This window comes from Pogoniulus pusillus, chromosome Z (assembly GCF_015220805.1).
Source record: "Pogoniulus pusillus isolate bPogPus1 chromosome Z, bPogPus1.pri, whole genome shotgun sequence".
NCBI classification, from domain to species: Eukaryota; Metazoa; Chordata; class Aves; order Piciformes; family Lybiidae; genus Pogoniulus; species Pogoniulus pusillus.
Genome location: NC_087309.1, coordinates 76,280,752 through 76,305,136, shown reverse-complemented (window position 1 = coordinate 76,305,136; position 24,385 = coordinate 76,280,752). Strand labels below are relative to the sequence as shown.

General features: G+C 44.9%; 1 protein-coding gene across 3 annotated transcripts in view; it reads left to right on the top strand.

The window, feature by feature from the left end:
* The first annotated feature begins 10,122 nt into the window (after window positions 1-10,122).
* GOLM1 (golgi membrane protein 1) overlaps window positions 10,123-24,385 on the top strand; it is a 30,721-nt gene continuing 16,458 nt past the window's right edge. Inside the window, exons 1-4 of one of the 3 annotated variants that reach the window (XM_064140793.1) lie at window positions 10,123-10,339; window positions 14,879-15,000; window positions 16,683-16,862; window positions 23,825-23,879. In XM_064140793.1, coding sequence (XP_063996863.1) covers window positions 14,902-15,000; window positions 16,683-16,862; window positions 23,825-23,879 — 334 coding nt within the window. In that variant the 5' untranslated portion in view covers window positions 10,123-10,339; window positions 14,879-14,901. Of the gene's footprint in view, window positions 10,380-14,871; window positions 15,001-16,682; window positions 16,863-23,824; window positions 23,880-24,385 lie in introns of those variants that run through there. The other 2 variants (XM_064140792.1, XM_064140791.1) reach the window with 2 other exon arrangements.

Below are 24,385 nucleotides of genomic sequence, written 5' to 3'. Positions count from 1 at the left end.
CACAAGACACAGAAAAATAATGGAGTTATGTCTCCAGAAATATTATCTGCTTGCTTGCTTGCTTGGCAAGCAGGGCAAAATTAAATTAGTGATTGCACCTGCAGACAGTCCTCATTTTTTTCTGTTTACACAGTTATTCCTGATTATTACTTTATTGATGTTTACTCTTAATGTCTTCTTATCTTACTGACAAAGAAGAACAAGCTGTTTTCTGAGCTTCATGGTTTTATGAATCAACACATGGTTACGATACAAGAAAAATCAAGGAGTGCTGGGAAAAGGCCTTAAAGACCAGATGCACATTTCAAGGGTGTCTGTGGCAAACCACAGAATACCAAACTTTGTAGAAATATTTGTTTATAGTACTCAGTTGATAATATGCAAACCTAAACAATGGCTACTGCAGAAGTGTCTGCAGTTACTTGTTGGAGATCTGTGATATGTAATTTTGTAAAGATCCAGGCCTGTAGTGACTAAGGAAACAAGGAAGGAGTTAAAGGAGAAGCAGAGATATCCTGACATGACCAATAAAGAGGGGTCTGCTGACCAGAGATGAAAAGACCCTGTGAGAAAGACTGTGCTGGTGCTCATCACAGATAACCATTCAAGACCACTGGGGTGGATTGGAACCAGGGCAGAGATGGAAAAATACCTATGTTAATGAACCCCAAGAAATAATTCTAATAAACCTACCTCTTATTATGAATATGCATGCTCTTGTAACATAAACTGTGGCTTGTGCCATCATGGGGTGTGCAGGATTGATGGAGATATGTTGCCTGCACCCAGCACTGTAATAAAATATATCTACTTCATAACTCTGCATGAGTTTTGGGGTTCATTTCACAGGTCAGTTTTCTGGCACCTCCAAATGGGATGTTCTCTGTCTGATTGTATGATCTGCTGAGACCAGGACCGCTCAAGGCACCTCCCAAAGATGTTTTTTAGAGAGAGCTCCCCAGTTCATACAGCTCACCACAGGGACAGACAAGGACCATCAGTGCAAAACAGGTACCTTTTGGGGGGAAAAAAGGGGATTCTCTTAGTCATGGAGGATGCTCCATACAAGAAGTAACAGAGGGCTAAAAGCTACCAAAAGGGACTTCATGACACTGGGAAAAACAGTTGAGAGAGCAGGGGCACAGGTAGTCTTTTCATCTTTACCCTTAGTCACAGGTTGGAATGCAGAGAGGAATAGGAAAGCGTATTTGATTAACAAGTGGTTCAGAGGCTGGTGCCTCCAACAAAACTTTGGATTCTTTGATCTTGGGGAACTTTATACGGCCACAGGTCTGCAAGCAACAGATGAGATACAACTGGCACAGAGAGGGAGAAGCACCCTGGCACATGAGCTGGCTGGGCTTGTTGAGAGGGCTTTAAACTGCCAAATATCTGCTGGGACTTAAATACTGCAGAGAAGAAGCAGTCTAGAAGGTTTCTGCATGTGTGGAAGACAACTTCCTATCCCAGCTGTTACGTGAGCCTACCAGGGGGGCAGCCCTGCTTGACCTGCTGCTCACAAATAGAGAGGGGCTGGTAGGGGATGTGGTGGTTGGAGGCTGCCTGGGGCCCAGTGACCATGGAATTATAGAGTTTTCAACACATGGAGAAACCAGGAGGGGCATTAACAGAACCTTCACACTGGGCTTCTGAAGGGCAGACTTCAGCCTATTTAAGGAATTAACCCAGAAAGTTCTTGGGAAAGAGCCCTTAGAAACAAAGGGGTCCAGGGAGGTTGGATCTACTTCAAGAAAGAATTTCTGAAGGCACAGGAGCAGGCAGTGCCATTGAGCCGGAAGACGAGCTGATGAGGGAGGCAGCCAGACTGGATGGGCAGGGAGCTGCTGAAGGAATTAGATATTAAAAAGAGAGTGTATCACCTTTGGAAAAGAGGGGAGGTGTCCCATGAAAAGTTCAAGGATATTACTAGGTCTTGTAGAAAAAAAATTAGAGAGGCAAAAGCCCATTTGGAGCTTAGGCTGCCACTGCTGATAAGGAGAATAAAAAGTGTTACTTGCCAAGGACAACCTCCAGTCCCTATTAGACAGAGAGGGGAATATAGTGACAAAGGATGAGGAAAAGGCAGAGGTGCTTAACACCTTCTTTACCTCAGTCTTCAATAGTGGGACAGGTTGTCTCCAGGACAGCTGGACTCCTGAAGTGGTGGATGGAGTCAGGGACCAGTACAGTCCCCCTCTAATCCCTGAGGAAGCAGTAAGGGACCTGCTGCGTCATTTGGATCCTCACAAGTCCATGGGACCGGATGGGATCCACCCTAGGGTGCTGAGAGAGCTGGCAGCTGAGCTGGCCAAGCCACTCTCCATCATTTATCAACAGTCCTGGCTCACTGGTGAGGTCCCCAAAGACTGGAAGCTGGCCAATGTGATGCCCATTCACAAGTAGGGTCAAAAGGAGGAAGCAAAAAACTACAGAGCTGTCAGCCTGACCTCAGTGCCATGCAAGGTCATGGAACAGGTCATCTTGAGTGCCATCACAAAGCACCTACAGGATGGCCAAGGGATCAGGCCCAGCTAGCATGGGTTTAGGAAGGGCAGGTCCTGTCTCACCAACCTGATCTCCTTTTATGATCAGATTACCTGCCTGGTGAATGTGGGGAAGGCTGTGGATGTAGTCTGCCTGGACTTCAGCAAAGCCTTTGACACTGTCTGCCACAAGAAGCGCCTAGCCAAGCTGGCAGCTCGTGGCTTGGACAGATTCACTCTATGCTGGGTCAGGAACTGGCTGGAAGGCCATGCCCAGAGAGTGGTGGTGAATGGTGCCACATCCAGTTGGCAGCTGTCACTAGTGGTGTTCCCCAAGGATCAGCGCTGGGCCCAGTCCTGTTCAATATCTTTATTGATGATCTGGACGAGGGCATTGAGTCCAGCATCAGTGAGTTTGCAGATGACACCAAGCTAGGAGCAGGTGTTGATCTGTTGGAAGGTAGGAGAGCCCTGCAGAGGGATATGGACAGGCTGGATGGGTGGGCAGAGGCCAACGGGATGAGATTGAACAAGGCCAAGTGCAGGGTTCTGCACTTTGGCCACAACAACCCCAAGCAGCGCTACAGGCTGGGGACAGAGTGGCTGGAGAGCAGCCAGGAGGAAAGGGACCTGGGGGTACTGATAGATAGTAGGCTGAAGATGAGGCAGCAGTGTGCCCAGGTGGCCAAGAGAGCCAATGGCATCCTGGCCTGTACCAGGAACAATGTGGCCAGTAGGACGAGGAAGGTCTGCCCCTGTACTCAGAACTAGTCAGGCCACACCTTGAGTACTGTGTCCAGTTCTGGGCTCCTCAATTCAAGAGAGATGTTGAGATACTGGAACATGTCCAGAGAAGAGCGACAGAGCTGGTGAGGGGCCTGGAACATAAACCCTATGAGGAGAGGCTGAGGGAGCTGGGGGTGTTTAGCCTAGAGGAGGCTCAGTGGTGACCTCGTTGCTGTCTACAACTGCCTGAAGGGAGGCTGTAGCCAGGTGGGGGTTGGTCTCTTCTCCCAGGCAACCACCAATAGAACAAGGGGACACAGTCTCAAGTTGTGCTGGGGGGAAGTACAGGCCGGATGTCAGGAGGAAGTTCTTGCCAGAGAGAGTGATTTTCCATTGGAATGGGCTGCCCAGGGAGGTGGTGGAGGCACCGTCCCTGGAGGTGTTCAAGAAGAGACTGGATGAGGCACTTGGTGCCATGGTCTAGTTGATTGGATAGGGCTGGGTGATAGTTAGGACTGGATGATCTTGGAGGTCTCTTCCAACCTCCTTGATTGAAGTAAGAGCAGTTCCTCTGTCCTTGGTAAAAAAGCCATAGGTGGTGATATAGCGGGTCTCTGAAACGAGTTAAGACCCCTTGCATAAGCAAAGGGAAGGTTATTCCCCGGTGAAGAAACTGAAATACCAGCCAGAGCTCTGAAAGTGTGGATTGTGTGAGTGTGAATGAGACACTTGCCTATGAAGCAAGTGCAGAGTCTCAATCTGCCGTTCCGTTGTCTCGCCACAGGCGCGGCCAGAGAAAAGACGAAGTGAAAGGGAGTGAACGAGACACTGCTTGGAATTTTTTTCTCTTTCATTTCTTTCTCCCATTTGTGCGGGGAAACTGCTTTTGGGGAGAGTAAAGGAGGGGAAATTGGGTTCTCAGTAGCAGTTTGAAAGATTTTTTTTCTCCCTTTTCAAGGAGAAAGAGGAGGAGGGGTTGGGTAGTTGTCAGCTGCTGCCAAAGTGACTGGCTAAATGCTTTTAAATGCTAATTGACCGGTTGTAACTGTGAGCTTGGTGCTAAATTAGGGCCAGCATATGAATGTATTTGGGTGAAAACCAGGCAATCTTAGAGAAAGTCTTGTTTTTTTTCTCCTGCCTAAACTAGTGAAAACCACTATCTTAAAAGGGATTAAGAAATTGATGTTAGTCTGTTTGTTGTTAACACTGATTATCGTTTATCTAATCTGTGAGAAGCCCTGTAGCCCTAAATACCAGAGAGATTATGGGCTCAGAGCTCCATATGTCCCACTGGTTCTGGCCTTGGAAAAAGATAACCGAAAGAAAGAAAAGGGCTAGATTACAGAGGCGTTCTTCAGCATGCAGTATTGGACAGAGGTGTCTAAAACTAGAGAATTCTAGGGAGAATCCCAGGGATCTGTCTGAATTCTACCAGCCCCCAACGCAAGCACAAGATATGGTAAGGGGGGCTGAGGGGCCAGAAGAAACTGATAGTGCAGATGAAGGGAGCAGTTCAGAGGTAGGAAAGCCCTGTGGCAGCACACACTAGGGCACAAAGTCCAGTTATCCAGGCACCTTTAAAACAGGCGGTTGGTCCAGACGGTGAACTAGTTTGGCTAAAAATAACCTTTACCACCCAAGATTTGGACAGTTGGAGGGTGAAAACTAGGGAATATAGAAATGATCTGATAGGAACAGCAATATGTTTTTGGGTTTTGATCTGGCAACATAACCCAGACTGGCACAATGTGCAGTTGCCATTGGAACAAATGACTGAAACTGAGAAGCAGCTGATTCTTAAAAAAATATTAGAAATTGCCACTGAAAAGGCTGAGGGTACTCAGCATAACCCAAGGGATTTATTTATTTACAAGACCCTGGGTGCAACATGAATCAAGCTGCAGGTTGTGAGCGGTTAAGACAATATTGAGATATTGTTACTAAAGCAATCGAAGAATCAATACCCAAAGCAATGAATTGGTCAGTGCTGTATTCAGTACAACAGGGACCAACAGAAACACCCTCTGAACTTTTGGACAAATTAAAGGAGGTTATGAGGAAACACACACATCTGGACCCAGGTTCTTATGTACGGATCCAGGAGCTAGTGTCACTATTTATAGGACAGGCTGCTAGTGACATTGGAAGAAAACTTCAAAAGCTGCCTGCAAGGGAGGGAAGGGACCTGGAGGTATTACTGTATGTAGCTTGGAGAGTATGTTCAAACAGAGAGGATGAAACTAGGCAGGAGAAAAAGATGTTGGTAGTAGCACTACAAGGAGGAGTGAATAAGCAAAAGGTCACAAGAATAAGGTTAGAAAAGGATCAATGTGCATTGTGCTAAAAGAGAGGGCACTGGAAAAATGAATGCGCAGAGACAAAGAAGTCTAAGCGGCATTTGCAAGCATAAATGGAAGAAGCAGAATAGGGAGGACCAGGAGGGTCTACCCTAGCACTGGTTGTAATAAGGCCAGGGAAAAAGGAAAAAACAACTAGAATTCTTAGTAGATAGAGGAGCAACTTTTTCAGTGTTGAATCAAGCCTTGTGTTGCGAAGGAGGTTTGTCTGGGGTTTGGGGAGATGAAATATGAGGCCGAATTTAAAAGGGTTTCAATAATTTAATATTATATACACAAGGAACCCCCCCCCCCTTCCCCAAACTATATACAGCTAACCCCACACAACTTCTTTTATGCGGTTGTGAAATTATATTACAGAATGTACAGATGAGGAAAAGGCAGAGGTGCTTAACACCTTCTTTACCTCAGTCTTCAATAGTGGGACAGGTTGTCTCCAGGACAGCTGGACTCCTGAAGTGGTGGATGGAGTCAGGGACCAGTACAGTCCCCCTCTAATCCCTGAGGAAGCAGTAAGGGACCTGCTGCGTCATTTGGATCCTCACAAGTCCATGGGACCGGATGGGATCCACCCTAGGGTGCTGAGAGAGCTGGCAGCTGAGCTGGCCAAGCCACTCTCCATCATTTATCAGCAGTCCTGGCTCACTGGAGAGGTCCCTGAAGACTGGAAGCTGCCAATGTGATACCCATTCACAAGAAGGGTCGTAAGGAGGAGCCAGAAAACTACAGAGCTGTCAGCCTGACCTCAGTGCCAGGCAAGGGCATGGAACAGGTCATCTTGAGTGCCATCACAAAGCACCTACAGGATGGCCAAGGGATCAGGCCCAGCCAGCATGGGTTTAGGAAGGGCAGGTCCTGCCTCACCAACCTGATCTCCTTTTATGATCAGGTTACCCGCCTGGTGAATGTGGGGCAGGCTGTGGATGTAGTCTACCTGGACTTCAGCAAAGCCTTTGACACTGTCTGCCACAACAAGCTCCTAGCCAAGCTGGCAGCTCATGGTTTGGACAGATTCACTCTGTGCTGGATCAAGAACTGGCTGGATGGCAGAGCTCAGAGAGTGATGGTGAATGGTGCCACATCCAGTTGGCAGCTGTCACTAGTGGTGTTCCCCAAGGATCAGTGCTGGGCCCAGTTCTGTTCAATATTGATGATCTGGACGAGGGCATTGAGTCCAGCATCAGTCAGTTTGCAGATGACACCAAGCTAGGAGCAGGTGTTGATCTGCTGGAAGGTAGGAGAGCCCTGCAGAGGGACCTGGACAGGCTGGATGGGTGGGCAGAGGCCAATGGGATGAGATTTGAAAAGGCCAAGTGCAGGGTTCTGTACTTTGGCCACAACAACCCCATGCAGCGCTATAGGCTGGGGACTGAGTGGCTGGAGAGCAGCCAAGAAGAAAGGGACCTGGGGGTACTGATAGACAGTAAGCTGAAGATGAGGCAGCAGTGTGCCCAGGTGGCCAAGAGAGCCAATGGCATCCTGGCCTGCATCAGGAACAGTGTGGCCAGTAGGACAAGGGAGGTTATTCTTCCCCTGTACTCAGCACTGGCCGGGCCACACCTTGAGTACTGTGTCCAGTTCTGGGCTCCTCAATTCAAGAAAGATGTTGAGGTGCTGGAACATGTCCAGAGAAGGGCAACAAAGCTGGTGAGGGGCCTGGACCACAAATCCTATGAGGAGAGGTTGAGGGAGCTGGGGTTGTTTAGCCTGGAGAAGAGGAGGCTCAGGGGTGATCTTATTACTGTCTACAACTACCTGAAGGGGCATTGTAGCCAGGTGGGGGGTGGCCTCTTCTCCCAGGCAACCAGCAATAGAACAAGGGGACACAGTCTCAAGTTGTGCCAGGGTAGGTATAGGCTGGATGTTAGGAGGAAGTTCTTCACAGAGAGAGTGATTTTCCATTGGAATGGGCTGCCCAGGGAGGTGGTGGAGGCACCGTCCCTTGGGGTGTTCAAGAAAAGCCTGGATGAGGCACTTAGTGCCATGGTCTAGTTGATAGGTTAGGGCTGGGTGCTAGGTTGGACTGGATGATCTTGGAGGTCTCTTCCAACCTGGTTGATTCTATGTGGATTCTATGTGGATTCTATGTCTATTTACAGCAAAAATCAGAAATTTAGCAGAGGTTTTGGGAAGATTTAGATAGAGAGTTCTGTGGCATTGGAGTGCCACAGGTAAAGTTGCTGAAAGTCTATGCTGGTTTAAATCGAGTTTGCTCGGTTACTCACTGGCTGGAGTCAGTTTCGGTGATCCCAGATATGTGCGGCAAAGCCACGTTGTTGACCCTCGTGGGTTTAAATAGTTCGGTTCAGGGATTATTGGGGCGCGCTGTCTGAAGGTTCCACGGGCACGATCGAGACGGGAACGATGGGCTGGGGCAGCAGCTAGCCAGGAGCACCTTAGTCGAATTTTCCCTGGGCCGATGCAAAGCGCTGTGCGTCAGAATCACACAGCGGCGATGGTCCCAGAAGCGGCAAAGCGGCTAGGAGAGGCGGGTGGAGGAGAGAAGAGGTAGCAGGAACACTGAATTGTCCCTTTTATGATAAGTGTGCCCGAGATTGATGGTCCTTGGCTACAGTTCTGTCCAATAAGGGTCTGGCAGCAGGCCAAAACATACCAAATAAGGTGAAGTCCACGGGTCCGGTACCCCCAAATATGAAGAAGGCTCAGGTGGGTCCCCACCCTAGGCACATGAGCTTACACAACCTGTTTACCTCAATCTTGCAAGCAGGCAGCCCAGACTCGAAGGCACCAGTGCTATTGTGCTCCTTTGTCCCCCTTGATTTGTTTTCCCCAGGTTTGGGCAGGACAACACCTTTTGGGGGGACAACATGTCCGGGCATGAATAGATTTGTAAACACGGTCATTTGGGGCCTGTCTGTGACCCTCCACCACACCTTGGTACCTCTTGATGAAAGCAGTGTTTCTGTGGCAGGGGCTACTGGCCAAACTGAGAAAGCTTACTTTCTGAAGCCTCTTAAGTATAAATTGGGGAAATCTCGAGGCATACATAAATTTTTGTATATGCCCAAAGCACCTAAGTCACTATTGGGAAGGGATCTTTTGGAAGCCTTGGGAGCAAAAATCAAAGTTGATAAAGGGAATATTTAATTTAAAATGGGAAATAATCAATTAATCGAGCTTTTGAGTTTGGCCCTTATAGAACATCTATTCAGAAAATGAGTAAGAGGAAGGAAACAGAAGATCAGGTATGCCCCAAAGCATGGGACACAGACCATCCAGGTAAAGCTAAAAATGCCCCTCCAGTTATAATACATCTTAAAGAAGGGGCACAGCCAATTCGAATCAAGCAGTATCATTTAAGGAAAAAGGACTTGGAAGGGATTTTGCCTATAATCCAGAAATTTGTATATTTTGGACTACTGAAGGAATGTGAATCTGCCTGTAACACACCCATTTTACCAGTAAGGAAGCTGGAGAGTGGATATAGGTTGGTTTAGGATTTCAGAGCAATAAATAAGATCATTATGGATCTCACTACCACGACAGAAGATCATGGTGTTGGTGTCCTATACAGTGTCAGCAGCCCTGGAGGAAAACGGATCCATTGTCTGTCACCTCAAAGGTTTCTTAAATATCAGGCCATGTTGGTGGAGCAAGATGATGTGGAAGGTGGAAGTAAAAGTAACCAATGTTGTCAATCCAGCCTCTTTTCTCCAAGGCCGTGACGGGGAACCAGTAATCCACGAGTGCCTGGAAACCACTGAAGCCATTTACTCCAGCAGAATCCACTGGAAGAAGCAGACCATGAGCGGCTTTGTGATCCAAGGAGACAGAAAAGCTGGAGATATGCTATAACCACGACTTTAGAGGTAACTGAGACAGTACTGGGGAAGACCACAGAGCAGTGCACCTTGGGTGCGCACACACAGCAGGTGCAAGGTAACAGTGGGATCAGACGCGGCCAGCATGGGTTCATGAAAGGCAGGTCCTGCTTCACCAATCGCATCTCCTTCTGTGACCGGGTGACCCACCCCATGGGTGAGGGAAAGGCTGTGGGCATTGTCTTCCCGGACTGGCACCCTTGCCCACAGCATTGCTCTTGAGAAGCTTGTGGCCGCTAGCACAGACATATGTGCTCTTTGCTGGACTGAGACCAGGCTGGCCAGCCAGGCCCAAAGAGCTGTGGTAAACGGAGTACAGTGTCCAGCTCGGTTAACAGCTACGGGAGCAATGTGCTACCTAACTGGTTTTAAGTTTTCGAATGAAGAAAATACCTGCTCCACCCGTTTGTCGAAAGTAACTAAATAAAACAGCTTTCTTGAGGTTTATTCTAGTCATTTCTGGTTTCAGACACTCTGCTTTTCCCACGTTGCTCTCCAGAAACTCAAGCGCCTGTGATCAGGACTGACAATTCGGACCTCAGCTAAAGCGACGGCGAAAGATTTCGCGAGCTGGCAGAACGCAGACTGGTGGGAAGGGCAGGAGTGCTGCCGTCCGGCTGCTTAGTGCAGGCAGGCGCGGACACGCCAGGGCACCTCGGCCCAGACCGCGCTGTAGCGCGCAGGCGGCCGTCGGGCGCACGAGTCAGTGGGGCGGGGCGCGGGCGGGGGCGCTGCCCGGCACGGCACACCGCGGCCCACTGCCCCTGCGCCCGCCGCGCTTCCTCTGCGCCCTGCACTTCCTGCCCTGCCCAGCCCCTACCCTTCCTGCCGCCGCTACTCCGCTTCGCAGTGGCCGCCGGGGGCTGCGGGCGGCGCTGCGCCAGCCGCTGTCTTCCTGCTCGGAGCGGGGCGCCTCCTGCGTCACGGCAAGGTGAACGGAGCGTCCACGGGGTTCAGCCGCTGCCTGTCAGGTTAGGCTGGGCTAGGGGCTGGTGCGGCGAGGCCGACTGGGACTCTTGTTGCTGGATACGGCGACCTTTGCAACGGCTGAAACGGACCAGACAGGGGTGGGCGACGTGGCGTGAGGGACTCCCGGCTGCGGCTTGTCGCCGTTTGCTTGGCTTTCTGCCGCCAGGCTCGTCTGAGCTGGCTCCAGGAGCCCGTTTCCTGTCAGGGAAGGCGAGCGACGTCTCTGGCGCGGCGTTTGCGAGGAGGGACCGGCAGCCACTGGTCTCTGCGGGAAGCGGGCGGTGAAGCCGGCGGAGCGGGCAGCAAGTTGCGGCCCCGGCCCGGCACCGTCCTGCGGGAACTTCCCGATAGCCGCAGTATATGCCAGTGGAGGTAGCACGACGGTTCGGTTGTGCTTAGTTTGTGTGCATACTCACCAGTAGTATCTGCTGTGCACACTACTTTTTTCTTCAGCCACTCTTCCCTCTTTGGGTCTGTTGCGCAGCGAAAAGCCTCTTTAGCTCATAACAATTCGGAATATTAACAGCAGAGGTAGAAATTACGATATTTGGAGTCGGAAAGGGCCATAGCAAGGCAGAGTGTGAGGTGATTTCACAGCTTTCGATTGAGCTGTTGGGCGCACCGCCGATGCTGGGTTTATTTCCTGCACCCAGGCGGTTTACCGTGCTTTGCTTCATTGGATTCACTTGCCAACCTGAAGGTTTGGATGGTTGATCAGGTTTTGAATTGGCCTCGCTTTATTTTTTTTTTTCCCTTTTTGAATAGCTTTTCATCTTCCATCTTAAGAGCCCTTTGCTCCTGAGAAACTATTTGCATTGTCGATTTAAAATAATTTTTTTCCCTAGAGGTAATTTGCATGTTTTGCAGTGAAACTGTACGTGTAATATTAAGAGAGGTGAGGGCGTGATAAGAGTATTACGGTTTTCTCACAACGCACCTAAACTTACTATACTCTTGTTTCGTAGTGTTTAAGATCAAGTGAGTGTTCCTGTTAATTGTGATCCTAATGTTATAATTGATGTTGTACGGGGGAAAATAACTGTCAAAAAAGTAATTTCCTAAAACAAATGAGCAGTCTGACTGCTGTTGAGATAATTCGGGTGTGTAAGTTTGCTTGCTTCATTTTGTTGTCATATACAGTGTTTCCAGGTGGTAGTAGCAATTTTTCACAAGTACACCTAGACAGCATGATCTGAAACTTTGTGTGGGTGTTTTGGATTTGTAGAGCTACCCTTTGGTTACCTGGGTTTCTTTGTCAGAATACATACCTGCCTTAAACTTACAGCATCTGTTTAACTCCATACTTGATTGAGATTTCTTTTAGATGAGATAAAGAGCAGGACAGTGTGGTTGGTTGGCTACTCTGTTCTTTCAAATGACTGCAAAAAGCTATAGCCACTCTATTTGAAAATTAGTTAATGGACAGTGGTGATAATCACTCTCCCTCTGAACAGATAACTGTGTTTCAGTATTTTCATACTTGTTATTTCTAACTTAAAATGCATTAGAAAAGGAAGGCCTAGGTTGTGAATTGGATATCAAATGGTTACACCTGACAAGGATGAGAGTGCAGTTGCTGAACTTTGTAACATAAATGCTCTTCCTCTTCCTGTCTTGTGAAAAGTGTAATTTGATAATTTGGGCAAATAGTGACTCAATCTTCTCCTGCAGTGTTTGTGTTTGATTTTTTTTTTTTTTTTTTTGGGATGATTGCTACTTTGAAGTGAGCCAGTCATCCAAAATATACAAGTTTGAAAAGTGGCTGTTGCTGAATATTTCGTGAGTTTTCAGTTGCATAGGGTTTTTTGTTTTGTTGTTAGTTTTCGTTTGGATTTTGATATGTTTTGGGTTTTTTTGCTTTCAGCCTGCAATTTATGTGTTTGTGTGAAAAGTATGTAGAAAATTTGTGGTCTGCAGACTTCAGTTTGTTGTGCAAATATTAAATCTTCATTGTAAAAACATTTGTTTGACTTGTGTTTATGTGCAAACTTGAAAAACTTACCCCTAGACAGTGTTGCTGCAAAAGGTGGTAAGAAATCTGAGTGGCGTTGTACTAGACCCTGTTTCTGATACCACTGTAGGCAATCAGTGCATCGATGAAAGCATAAAGGTTGCTTACTGCCTGTAACAGATTCTGTCTATGTGACTGTCGGTGGTGGCTACTCGTAGATAACATCCAGCCATGACTGAGAACCAACAACTGAATTTTTCTTTCCACATGATCACTGCTTCATGTTAAGTATATATAAAATCAGAAGTGAGAGGTTGCTTTGTTTTTTTTTTTTTTTTTTTTTTTTTTTTTTTTACTTCTCCATTTCCACTCACCCTCAAAACATCACTTCTGTGGATTCACTTTTTAAAAGACTTACCTTTTAAAAAAAAATTGTTGCTTTTTTTTCCTCTAAAGCTCACTTTCTAGGACCTTTTAGTCTGACTTAGTTATATCTGGGTATAGCTAAGTAACTTTTCAGTGAAAAAGGTTTTGATTGTCTTGCTTGCTTAGGCTGGTATCTTTTTATTCAGGCAATCAGACACAGGAATTTTATGGCAATATTGGAAATAAGTAGCTTCTTGCACGATCTCACTGTAAATTTAGGAATCTGCAAAAAGTGAGAATAGCACCATGTGATGGGAGGATTCCCCAGTCTGGGCAGACCAGACTGCCTATAGGCCAGTTTGGTCAGGATGAGGTTGTGTGTTTTCTCAGTGCTATCCAGTAGACCTTGGGTCCTTGCTTTTTCCTCCTTGTCTCTGATTAAGGCCCTGCCTTTTCAAAGCTATTTTCTTAGGACTCTCTTGTTACATGATGGTGTACGTCTCCAAGTAAGACTTGCTTTTGCTCTAGTTGGATATGGTCTTCACATGCTGCTTTCCTTTGTGCTGTCTTTGTATCATTGTTTGGCTGGATGGTAGAGGAGGCAATTGGTGGGCAGATCAGCTGGCAGGGGATAGGAGACGCCTTTTATTTCCCCACCAACTATACACTGACCTATTGAATTAGTCATCTCTACTGCTTATTCCCCCTTGACAAGTCTCATGTGCATACATGAAATTTGGCCTTGTGGGCAGAGACACTTGACTTCCCTTCTGTGAGTCTGACATGCATAAATTGTTTTGCTCTGTCTTTACCTTGGAGATCTTACATGAACAAGTATGAACAAATTCACAAACTTCCAACAAATAGATTTGAGACATTCAAGAGCCTGGCATTATTATGTACTCTTCTGAGAAAAGAGTAAGATGGAGTTTGAGGATTCATTGAGCTAGGTGCTATTACACTCGTTAAGATCAGGTCATAGAATGAGTATGGCTCAAATGGCTAGAGCTCCTCTTCTATGAGGACAGGCCAGGAGTCTTGGTTCTTTCATCCTTTTTCAGAAGATTCTGGTGAGGTCTTATAGTAGCATTTCAGTGTCTGAAGAAGACCTCCAAGAAACCTGGGGAGGAACTGTTTAGAAGGGCATGTAGGATGAGGGGAAATAGTTTCAAACTAGAGTAGATTTAGGTTAGACACGAGGAGAAAGTTCTTCACAATGAGGGTGGTGAAATACTGGAAGAGATTGCCCATGGAGGTGACTGAGGCCCCATCCCTGAAGACATTCAAGGTCAAACTTGATGTGGCCCTGAGAAGCCTGATCTAGTTGGGGATGTCTTGCGTGCTGCAGGAGGGGTTGGACTAGTTGACCTTCAAGGGTCCCTTGCAACCCAGTGCATTTCTGTGATTCTATGAGGTACAACTGCACATTGTGCCCTCTGCTGTCACACAAACCGTGGTAGTACTCTTAGTAAGGCTTATGTGTTAAAGTGAGTTGGTTATTTTTTGAAGGGTGAAGCAAGCAGCTGAGAATCAAAACAAACATTTTACCATTGAAATAAACGGAGTGAAAAAGTTTGTAATTTTTTAATTTTTATATTAGTTGGATAGTGTGTGGGTAGTTTTTTTCCCTGTGAGCCTTTTAAAGTAGTTTGGTTCAGTCTGATTTATTTATTTGTTTACAAGCTTGGAGCAAAAGAAATTAGAATAGTATTATCAGAAGGGATAAATTTGATCTATCCAAGTGTGGGAAGTAAAGTGAAAATTACTGCTGGAGAGTGAGACTAAATTTATTTTCTGACTAAATGGGATAACAAGGAATCTGTCCTCTATCTGTAGACCAGTGTTTTCTAGTTAGCATTTTGGGTGGAATGTATGATCAAAGGATGGATCATAGGCTGTGTTTATTGCAGATTTCCACTATTTACTAGGAGTATTCTATGCTTCCCCCTTAAATCCATGCAAAATGTATGTACAAGCTAATAGTGTGGGATTGCCTTTCTTTGTACTTTAGAAATACCTTCCTGCTGGGAAATTTAGGAATACCTTCAGCTGAGAGTTGTTGTGTTATTGCAGTAACACAACAGTGTTGCATATGTAAAATAGCCATAGCAGAGGATACTATGTAATGTATCTGTTTTAATTTGCGGGTTTCAATTCCATTTGTTTTTTGTCTTCAAATGGTAGGGCAGGGAAACAGCTGCCGAGGAATGAAGTCTCCACCTCTTCTCGTGACTGCGCTTACGGCATGCATCATTGTTTTGGGTTTAAATTACTGGATTGCAAGTTCTCGCAGCGTGGATCTGCAGGTAACTTTATTATTGCTTGCTATGTCTCATTGTACTTGTGTGGCTAATAACTGTAGTCCGCAAGAGGGATGCTTCTCTGGCATGTGGTGGGCTAAGAGCTTCACCTCATTGTAGGAATTTTAACAATAGTTGTTGCTTATAATTAGTGGAGACGAGGTGATGGGCAGATTGGCTGTTGTAGTTGAGGGGGGCCCGAAGCTTGAAGACCTGTGTGTATGGTACTTGTTACTTCTGCTCACGCAAAACGTTCAGTTAACTTGTGCTGTTTCAGTTTATGGATGTGGCAGATACCGACCTTTGGTTTTGTTCCTTGTGACCCAAAGGAATGCATGTGTATTTTCCCACTGAGTACAAGGAAATGCAGCTTGTTCAGAAAGAGTGTAAAAAAGTCTGAATGTGTGTTTCTTAGGAAACTTGTCTAAAGCAGGCACACAGCTTACATGGAACAGTTATCTTGTTTGTTGTTTTTCTAATGGTAATTGTATTTTCTGTGGCTACAGGGCTTGGATTTTAATCCTTCCTGGAGCCTTCTTTCTGAAGTTGAGGGACACGTGAATAAAGTTTATGGCTGTTGGCACCATCTGCAGAATTTTTCTTTTTGTCTTTTTTCAACTATCAAACCTAAAAACTAACAACATGGTGATTAAACACGGCTAACAAGAGCCTCACCTGTTGTATTTATATCCTCTTTGTGATTGAGTCAAATTTTAGTAATGAATTGACAGCTGTAGGAATTGAGCTTCTGTATCATAATCTGAGTGGCCCCTAGTCAAACAGGACTCATCTCTGGCCATGCAGTTAAAGGCATGGATTAGCTTTTCCTTGGTGAAGGGTATGATGGCTTATCATCTGGGACTTCAGTCATCCCTATTTCTCCCTGTTCAGTCAGTGGCCTCGTGATGGCTACCAGCAGATAGTAACAGAGTCAATATTGCTGAAGTTCCTTGCTGCGTGTTTGTGAGGCCATTGGTAATGATGAAAATAAGCTACCTTTAAAAAAAAATGGCTTTGATAGTGTCAAGCTTGATTCCTTACATTATGTCTCTGTGTTTGTATGTGCAGTGTGTGATGGTGTTGAGTCTGTAATTTATCATTGCTCTTTGAATGTTCAAGAAGAATGACAATTTTCTGCTTATAATTTTTTTTTTCTTATATGTCTTCATGTAATAGTAATTTCTTGGTTGTGTAAAAGTTGGGCAGTGTTTCTCAGGTCTTCAGGAAAATACTGATTTGAGGGATGAATCTGCCCTCTGAGTTAGTTCCATGACACTATAAAGTGCTGTGATGTCAGGGTTGTCTGGATTAAATTTGAAAAATTATTTGATTTATACTTCAGAGAGGTGATAGATTGCAGTCTTTCTTTGATTTCTTTGGTTTTGGTGTTTGGATGTTTTGGTTTTGGATGCTCAGGTACTGATGCAGCTTTGCATTTCTCCTGAACTGAAATGTTGATAATTGGTATAGAATATGCTGTACTTAAGAAAAACTGGTGTGTGTGTGTGTAATATGCTGTACTTTTAACTTAGGAAAAACTGGGGTGTGTGGTGAGTATTCCTGCCTGACACATTCATGACATTAGCGTTGTTCATTTTCTGAAATATGCTATTCTTTGAATATATTGGAAAAGAGATTGGCAAGGAGGAAGCACTTCTCTTTACTTTGGCTAATTTCCTCTTCCTCAGGGTCGGATCATGGATCTGGAAGGCAAAGTCCGCAGGGCAGCAGCGGAGAGGGGTGCTGTGGAGCTCAAAAAGAATGAATTTCAAGGGGAACTAGAGAAACAGCGTCAGCAGATTGACAAAATTCAGTCTTTGCACAGCTTTCAGATGGAAAATGCCAACAGAGTACACCAGCAGGAGAAGGTAGGCCTTTTTAGACACAGTTTTCTATGAGACTGTGATTTATTAAAACACTCTGCAATGGAGTAAGTGTGCTCTGATGTTCCAGCTGGTGGGCGTAGAATCAGTGTTGGTGTGCTAAAATAATTACATACCACTGTACAATATTTAGAAAACAGGTATTGAGTGTGTGTTATAGCATCCATTGTATAATCTGTGAAATACTGGAAACTTACCAATAAAACCTCTACCCCCTATATAAATAATTTTTACCAACCTTGGATTGGCTTCTATCTTGCCTGTATACCAATATTTTAAAGCTTAAGGAAGTCAAGCTGTAAGAACAGATATAGATATATTTGTTTTCCCAGATATACATGTATATATTTGTAGGCAGAAATGGTTGATGTTTATTTCTAAATGCACTGCAAATTTTCTGGTACCTTGGACTTCTGCCTTCAAAACCTGGTAATGCTGGGAGACATCAGAAGGTTATACTGGTCTTTTGTTACAGGGCAGTGTTGCCAGAGGGATGGAAATCCTTTGTAAATAAAGTGAACGTAACTGTTTAAATAGCAGTGTGTACGATCACTGCTGTGCAGTATCTTGCTAACTGTTCCATTGTGTATTTTCCTCATGCTGCCAATGAATGTCACTCTTCTCCCTTTTGCTAGAAGTGTTTAGCAGAGAGTGCACATTTCAAGTTTGTTGCTTCTTCTGTAGAGTCTCTTGACTGAATTTTTTAGGTCAGCTTTCTAAGACTATTATTTTCGTCAAATTGAACAGACAAGACTGATGATAGTAATAGGTGCTCTTCAGGTAGAGGGTTCAACATTAGGTGTCCATTTGCTGCTCAAGACTTGTGGTACATGTACAAAATATCACCAGAATAGTCTTTGAAGGACTTAGAGGAGTTAAAATGAAATAAAAATGGAAGGTGGGCTTGTTTTGTTAATACACACGTTGGTGGCCTATATTTTTAATATATTTTGAAGTAATTCCTGTCCAAGATTTTCAGAGAAATAACCAAGCAATTATTTTCACCTCTTCTGAGAGAAACACATCTCTTTAATAATTCATCTCTATTTGGGTTGAGTCTTTGTGAATACTTTTAAAAAAGGTGAGGTAGAGTTTTTCTATTCTTTGTAAGGCATATATTTATTAAAAAAGATATTCCAGGATAGTCAAGATCTGAGCGATCAATCTTCTTGCCAGTGCAGATTCCTAATAGTGGACGTTGCTTTGAATACTGTGGTAATTGTTTAGATTTACTGTTCTGTGAAAAGGAACCCCGGTCTTGACGTGTTTTTACATTCCAGTGCTGTCCTGCAAACAGTGAAAGCACATGCATGAATTTACAGTATTTTTTTATGTTTTATGCTTCATTTTCTTAAGTAGCTTTTTACCTGGAATTACTAAAAAGTCAGTGACATCAGTGGAGTCACTGAAGTGCTGTCCACAGAGTTTACGGTGCAGACCAGCTAGATGACTGGATGTCAAGAGCTGGTGACAGGAGCTCATCCACTATTTTAAGTAAGTTTGGTGGATGAAATGTTGCTTCTGCCAAGCATGATGTGCAGCCTTTCTGCTTCATGTTGCTGTGATATTAGGCAAATGTAGCTGACACCAAACAGTCCATCTTTCTTCTTGTGGTGGTGGTTTTGAGCCTAGAGAACATGCAGGAGCTATCACCCAGTTAAATCTGGCATCTGTATCAGGAAAAGTGGTGGGAGTTATTTTATGAAACCAGAACTGCTGTTGAACATAGAGTGAAGGTAGTAGTCTGGGGTAAGAGTCAAAGCAGCTTCTGGAAAAGCAAATCTTGTTTTTGAAGCCTCTAGGAGTTTCCTTCTGAAAGAGTCAGTGACAAAGGTAGACTGATGTATGTATTCACACTTGGAATTTCAAAAAGCTACTGACTTGATTTGTAGAGAAATTATGTAGCCACGGGGTAAGATGGTGTTACTGCAGGGATCAGTGATAAGTCAAAGGTTACAAAACAGCTTAGAAATAAAATGAGTTAGTTGTTACGCTGTGGGTAGTTACTGTTAGAGCTTTGGAGTGCTGGGAAAGTCATGCAGTGGAGAACGAGGAGGATAAGTACTTTGTAGGAATTCACAGTGTAGGTTACAGGCTGGACAAGAGCCAGCTGAGGAGATCCATCACAGATATCTCTAGGACCTTAAATAGTGTGGAAAGAGTCTGTGGCTGGATTGTTTTCCCTCCACTAATGGTCTTCAAATGCGTACAGCAAGTTTTAGTTGAGTCTGGATAGAAGAAGTGCTCCTTGGGGAATAGATGCTGAAGCTGCAGGGTGGAATTACATGTGCAGTCCCAAATCTGGATTGTAAGGTGTTACATGCATATCACCCGAGATGGAGATGGAAATGGAAGCAGCTGGTACCAGCCAGAGCCAAATACGAGACTCATTCTCAGATCTTGTGTCTCCAGCAAGTCCAATGGCAGTAACTTTTCCTCCCTACAGTGCCATAGCCAAACAAGTGGGACAATTCCCTTGGTTGTGGTACTCTAACGTTGTTAACTCCTAGAATGTCAGGTGTTTGCCACATGGTAGAGGGGAGACTCCCACATGATCACCTGCTCACTCTCTGTCTCAACCAGTGAGGTTTGTATTACTAAAGCTAAAAGGTTTGTTCTAACATACATGGTTGATCCAAAAGGATCAAGGCTTTACTTCTAGGGAGAGGAATCACATCGTTGCTCAGTTCAATGTGAAAAGCTTGAGGTGGCAAATCTGATCCACTCCAAAATGATTGTTCTCTCACCGTTGAGTGTTTACCTATTCACTGCTGTAGTGATTTTGGCTGTCAGTATCTATTGGTATTTTGTCAATTGGTGCAAATAAATTGTTTTGTATTCCCTCTTGATATATTCCCTGTTTATTGCTGTTGTTATATATGTTACATACATGTTATCATAAAGTTTAGTTTGGTTATGTAGTTTATCAGGAGCCTTTCCTTATTTATATATATTTCTAATAGGCTCGTTAAAGGCAAAAAGAAATTAAAATGGGGTAATAATTCAATGGCATAAAAAGCAAAAAGGAATAGAATTATAAGATTCTAACAGTTACATATTTAGCTGGCTTCACAAATCTGATGTGTTTGTTCTCATTGGGTGAAGTCATCGTGATGGTACCTTTTAATAGCTGCAGTGGCTTGTATTAACCCATCTTTTTGAAGTGTCACCTGTTTTTATGTATTTGCTATAGAAAGGTAGTAACTAATCTAACATGCTGCAAATGAAATCTCAGTGTGTGTGTGTGAAAACTGAATCTGGTAATCTTTGCCATGTTAACTTTGCAGGTGTATTGTAAGAAAGACTGTTCCATTCTTCTAAAACTTGACATGATCCCTATCCTAAAGTATTACCATTCATATAAAGAAAAAAAACAAGAAGTCCTATAATATCCCTATTCTGAGCTCTTGACCTTAACTATGCTAATACTAGAAATCCATAAACTAAAAGTCTTTGCTAAAGTTAAACCTCTGAATTGATTCTGAAAACAAACAAACAAAAAACCCCAAAAAAGTAAACATTACATGAAGTTCCTTTAAAGTACCATGGTATACAGAAAAAGGCCTCAAATCAGTCAACCCAGAAGAGAAATAATAACTTATTCTATTACAATTACCAACTACTTAACATACTCTATTTTAATGACTTAAGCCTTATTATAACTACCCATTTATTTATTATTTATTACTCCCATTGTTCCCATACCCCCATTAATATCACCTATTACCATTGGTATTACTAGTATTATGTATTCCACTTGCATTCCCTATACTTTCCCTTGTGACTTATACATACCAAAACTGCCTTATCCATTAACTTTTAAACTCTAAGATCTATTACAATCAAAAGCTAAAGACATTATCAGGATTTTCACTTACAAAATACTAAAACGTTCTTTACCAGTAGAACACAAATTCAACACTGCCACTTTAAAAGTGAAAACAGCTCCTGGAGAAAGTAAACTGGCAGAAAAAGGGACAGGGTAAGGGAGGGAAGGCCAGGCGCGCCGGGCAGTGCATGTGAGTACGGAAACCAGGTGGGGCGGGGGGGACGACTTTGTAATAGGTGTTCCGACAGATCCGCTTCTTCCATTTCCCCCGTCGCAAGTGAAGGAATTTCCCTAGGCAGGTGAGAGTGAGTTCCAGCTCTAGATGCCTCACGGGACGGTAATTGACTATTTAGCACTTCTGTAACATCTAACACCTCATCAGCAGATTCTTCTGTAGTCCCATCGCTCAGTTGTTTTAGGGAATCAAACGCTAAAGTCTATCGAATCACCTCCCCTGACTGCTTCTGAGTGCTTCACATTTGTCTCCAAGTCCTCACCTTAACCTGCTTACGAACTTGCTGCAGAAAATGTGCTGGTGAGCGAGGAGTAACAGAAATACGACAAGGGAGAAAAGTCCAGGGAGGGGGCCCAGGCAGATGGCAACATGACCCTCCAGCCAAATTCTTGTCCCATGTTCCCAGTGTCTCACTTCTTTCAAGGTGTCAACTGTCAGGTCCAGACCAGGCAGACTCCCGCTGCTCTCAGGCTACATTGGGCTCTGTCACCAGGCTGCATTCACCGCAGCTCTTGCTGTGTGCTTATCATCACGTCACATGTCACCATATGTTGCTGTATATATTAGTTAGCGACAGACAAAATAACAGTGACATGAGAATGCGTGGACATAGTAGCAGAAGCCATTTATTGCTATAGCAGCAGTCTTTTTATATGCCACTTTACAGATTGTGGTAACTTTACAAGTTACTGAATACAGTGATTGGGTAAAATACTGTCTTAACATTCTTATTGGATAACAGTAAGGTGTTGGCTATCTTGGCACAGACTGCTTTCATTTAGAATCATAGAATCAGTCAGGGTTGGAAGGGACAACAAGGATCATCCAGTTCCAACCCCCCTGCCATGGGGCAGGGACAGCCTACCCTAGATCAGGCTGGCCAGAGCCCCATCCAGCCTGGCCTTAAACACCTCCAGAAATGGGGCCTCAACCACCTCCCTGGGCAGCCCATTCCAGACTCTCACCACTCTCATAGTGAAGAGTTTCCTCCTCATGTCCAGACTGAACCTACACATGTCCAGCTTTGCTTCATTCCCCCTACTCCTGTCACTCTCTGATATCATAAAAAGTCCTTCCCCAGCTTTTTTGTAGCCCTCCTTCAGATACTGTAAGGTCACAAGGAGGTCACCTGAGACCCTCCTCTTCTCCAGACTGAACAGCCTCAACTCTTTCAGTCTGTCCTCATAGGAGAGGTACTCCAGCCCTCTGATCGTCCTTGTGGCCCTTCTCTGGACATGCTCCAGCACGTCTACATCCTTCTTGTAATGGTGGCTCCAGAACTGGACACAGTACTCCAGCTGGGGTCTCACCAGAGCAGAGTAGAGGGGGAGAAACACCTCGCTCGACCTGCTGGCCACACTTCTGATGCAGCTCAGGATCTGGTTGGCCCTCCAGGCTGCAAGTGCATACTGCTGGCTCATGTTGAGCTTCTCATCCACCAGCACCCCCAAGTCCCTCTCCTCAGGGCTGCTCTCCCGCTAGTGGCTGCCCAGCCTGTATTTGTGCTTGGAATTGCCTTTACCCAGATGCAGGACACTGCAGTTGGTCTTGTTGAACCTCATGAGCTTGGCTTATGCCCACCTCCTCCAGCCTGTCCAGGTCCCTCTAGATGGCATCCCTTCCTTCCAGCATGTCTGCTGCATCACACAGCTTGGTGCCGTCAGCAAACTTGCTGAAGATGCACTCACTGCCTCTGTCCATGTCACGCACAAAGATGTTGAACAAGACTGGTCCCAGGACTGATCCCTGAGGGACTTTGCTTGTCACTGGCCTCCACTTGGACATGGACCTGTTGACAGACACTCTTTGGGTGCAGCCATCAAACCAGTTCTTTATCCATCTTGTGATCCACTCATCAAACCCATGTGTCACCAGCTTGGAGACCAGGATGTGGTGTGGGACAGTGTCAAAGGCCTTGTTCAGGTCTGGGTAAATGACATCAGTTGCTCATCCCTCATCTATGAATGTTGTGACCTGTTCATAGAAGGCCACCAGGTCTGTCAGGCAGGATTTGCCCTTGATCAAGCCATGCTGATAATAGTCAGTCGTCTGTTCACTATTCTTCTGTCTCCATAGTGCCTCCAGGAGGATCTGCTCCATGTTCTTACTGGGCACAGAGGTGAGATTGACTGGCCTGGAGTTCCCTGGCTCCTCCTTCCTTCTGTTTTTGAAAACGGGAGTTATGTTTCCCCTTTTCTAGTCAGTGAGGACTGCACCAGACTGCCATCACTTTTGGCATAGAATAGAGGGGGATTTAGCAACCTCATCTGCCAGTTCCCTGAGCACCCGTGGGTGTATCCCATCACGTGCCATGGACTTGAACACTTTCAGGTTCTTCAGGTGATCACAAACCTGATCTTCACTTACGACGGGCAGCTCTTGCTTCCATTCCCTGCCATAATCTTCCCTGGCTCCAGGAGTGTGGCTGGAGGCCTTTGCAGTGAAGACTGAGGTAAAGTTCTTTGTTCCAAGTTTGCTGTGCTTCTGTACAAATGTTATACAAGGTGAGAATACCAGTTTCCTGTGTTTCTAGCCTCAGTCTTACTGTGTCAAGGCTACAAAGGGATGTGCTCCAGAGATACATCATTTATCACATTTAGCTGACTCCCTTCTTCGATTCTCACAGGACTCCTTAAAGGACTTCTCTTATTATTTAAGTGCACCTTCCCTTCAGTGTGCCCTCTCTCCTCCCCATGCCCCTGTTTACCAGGAAATCTGCGTTAAACCAAATGTTTGTTGTTTGTAGTAATAAATCTTTAGAGCAGCTAAAAGCTGGTGTGTTTTGATCTACAAAGAAAATGTCATGTTAGGAATATTTTGATCAGTGTTTATAATAATATTGGTGACACAATTAAAATATTTTTTTTTGTTCATTCCTTCCAGGCAGTGCTGATGAGTAACATCACAGTAAATGAAAAACTAATCCAGGGTCTACGAGGTATGCTGTGATACCCCTCTGTATTTCTTTATTATTGTTTTTGAAGCTCCTTGCTTTCAGGATTTGGCTTTTTCAGGTGTCTTCTGAGACTGCTACCTTTCTTATTGTCATGGGGATGATGCAGGAGCTTCATTCTGATTCCTGAAGTTCATTAACAATAACTCAAAATGAATTTGCCCCACATTGATCACCAAATTAAAGATGTGATGGTTTGGGTGTTCCCCGCCCCCCCACACTTTAGAAAACACCCAGACTAGACTCAGTCAGCTCTGGAAATATGAATGAAGATTATACTTACAGCTGGCACAATATACAAGCAGATATTTACAGTATATACAGTTATATACAGAAATATACAAGATAAAAGGTAATACAGAAACACAACTCCCCTCCCAGAAACCTGAGTCCCCAGGAGGGGCTCTCAACCACCCCTTCACCTTCCCCCTACCCCTCTCAACCTTACCCCAGTCCCAAGGAAGAATAGAGTTTCGGCCAGAGGTTAGGAA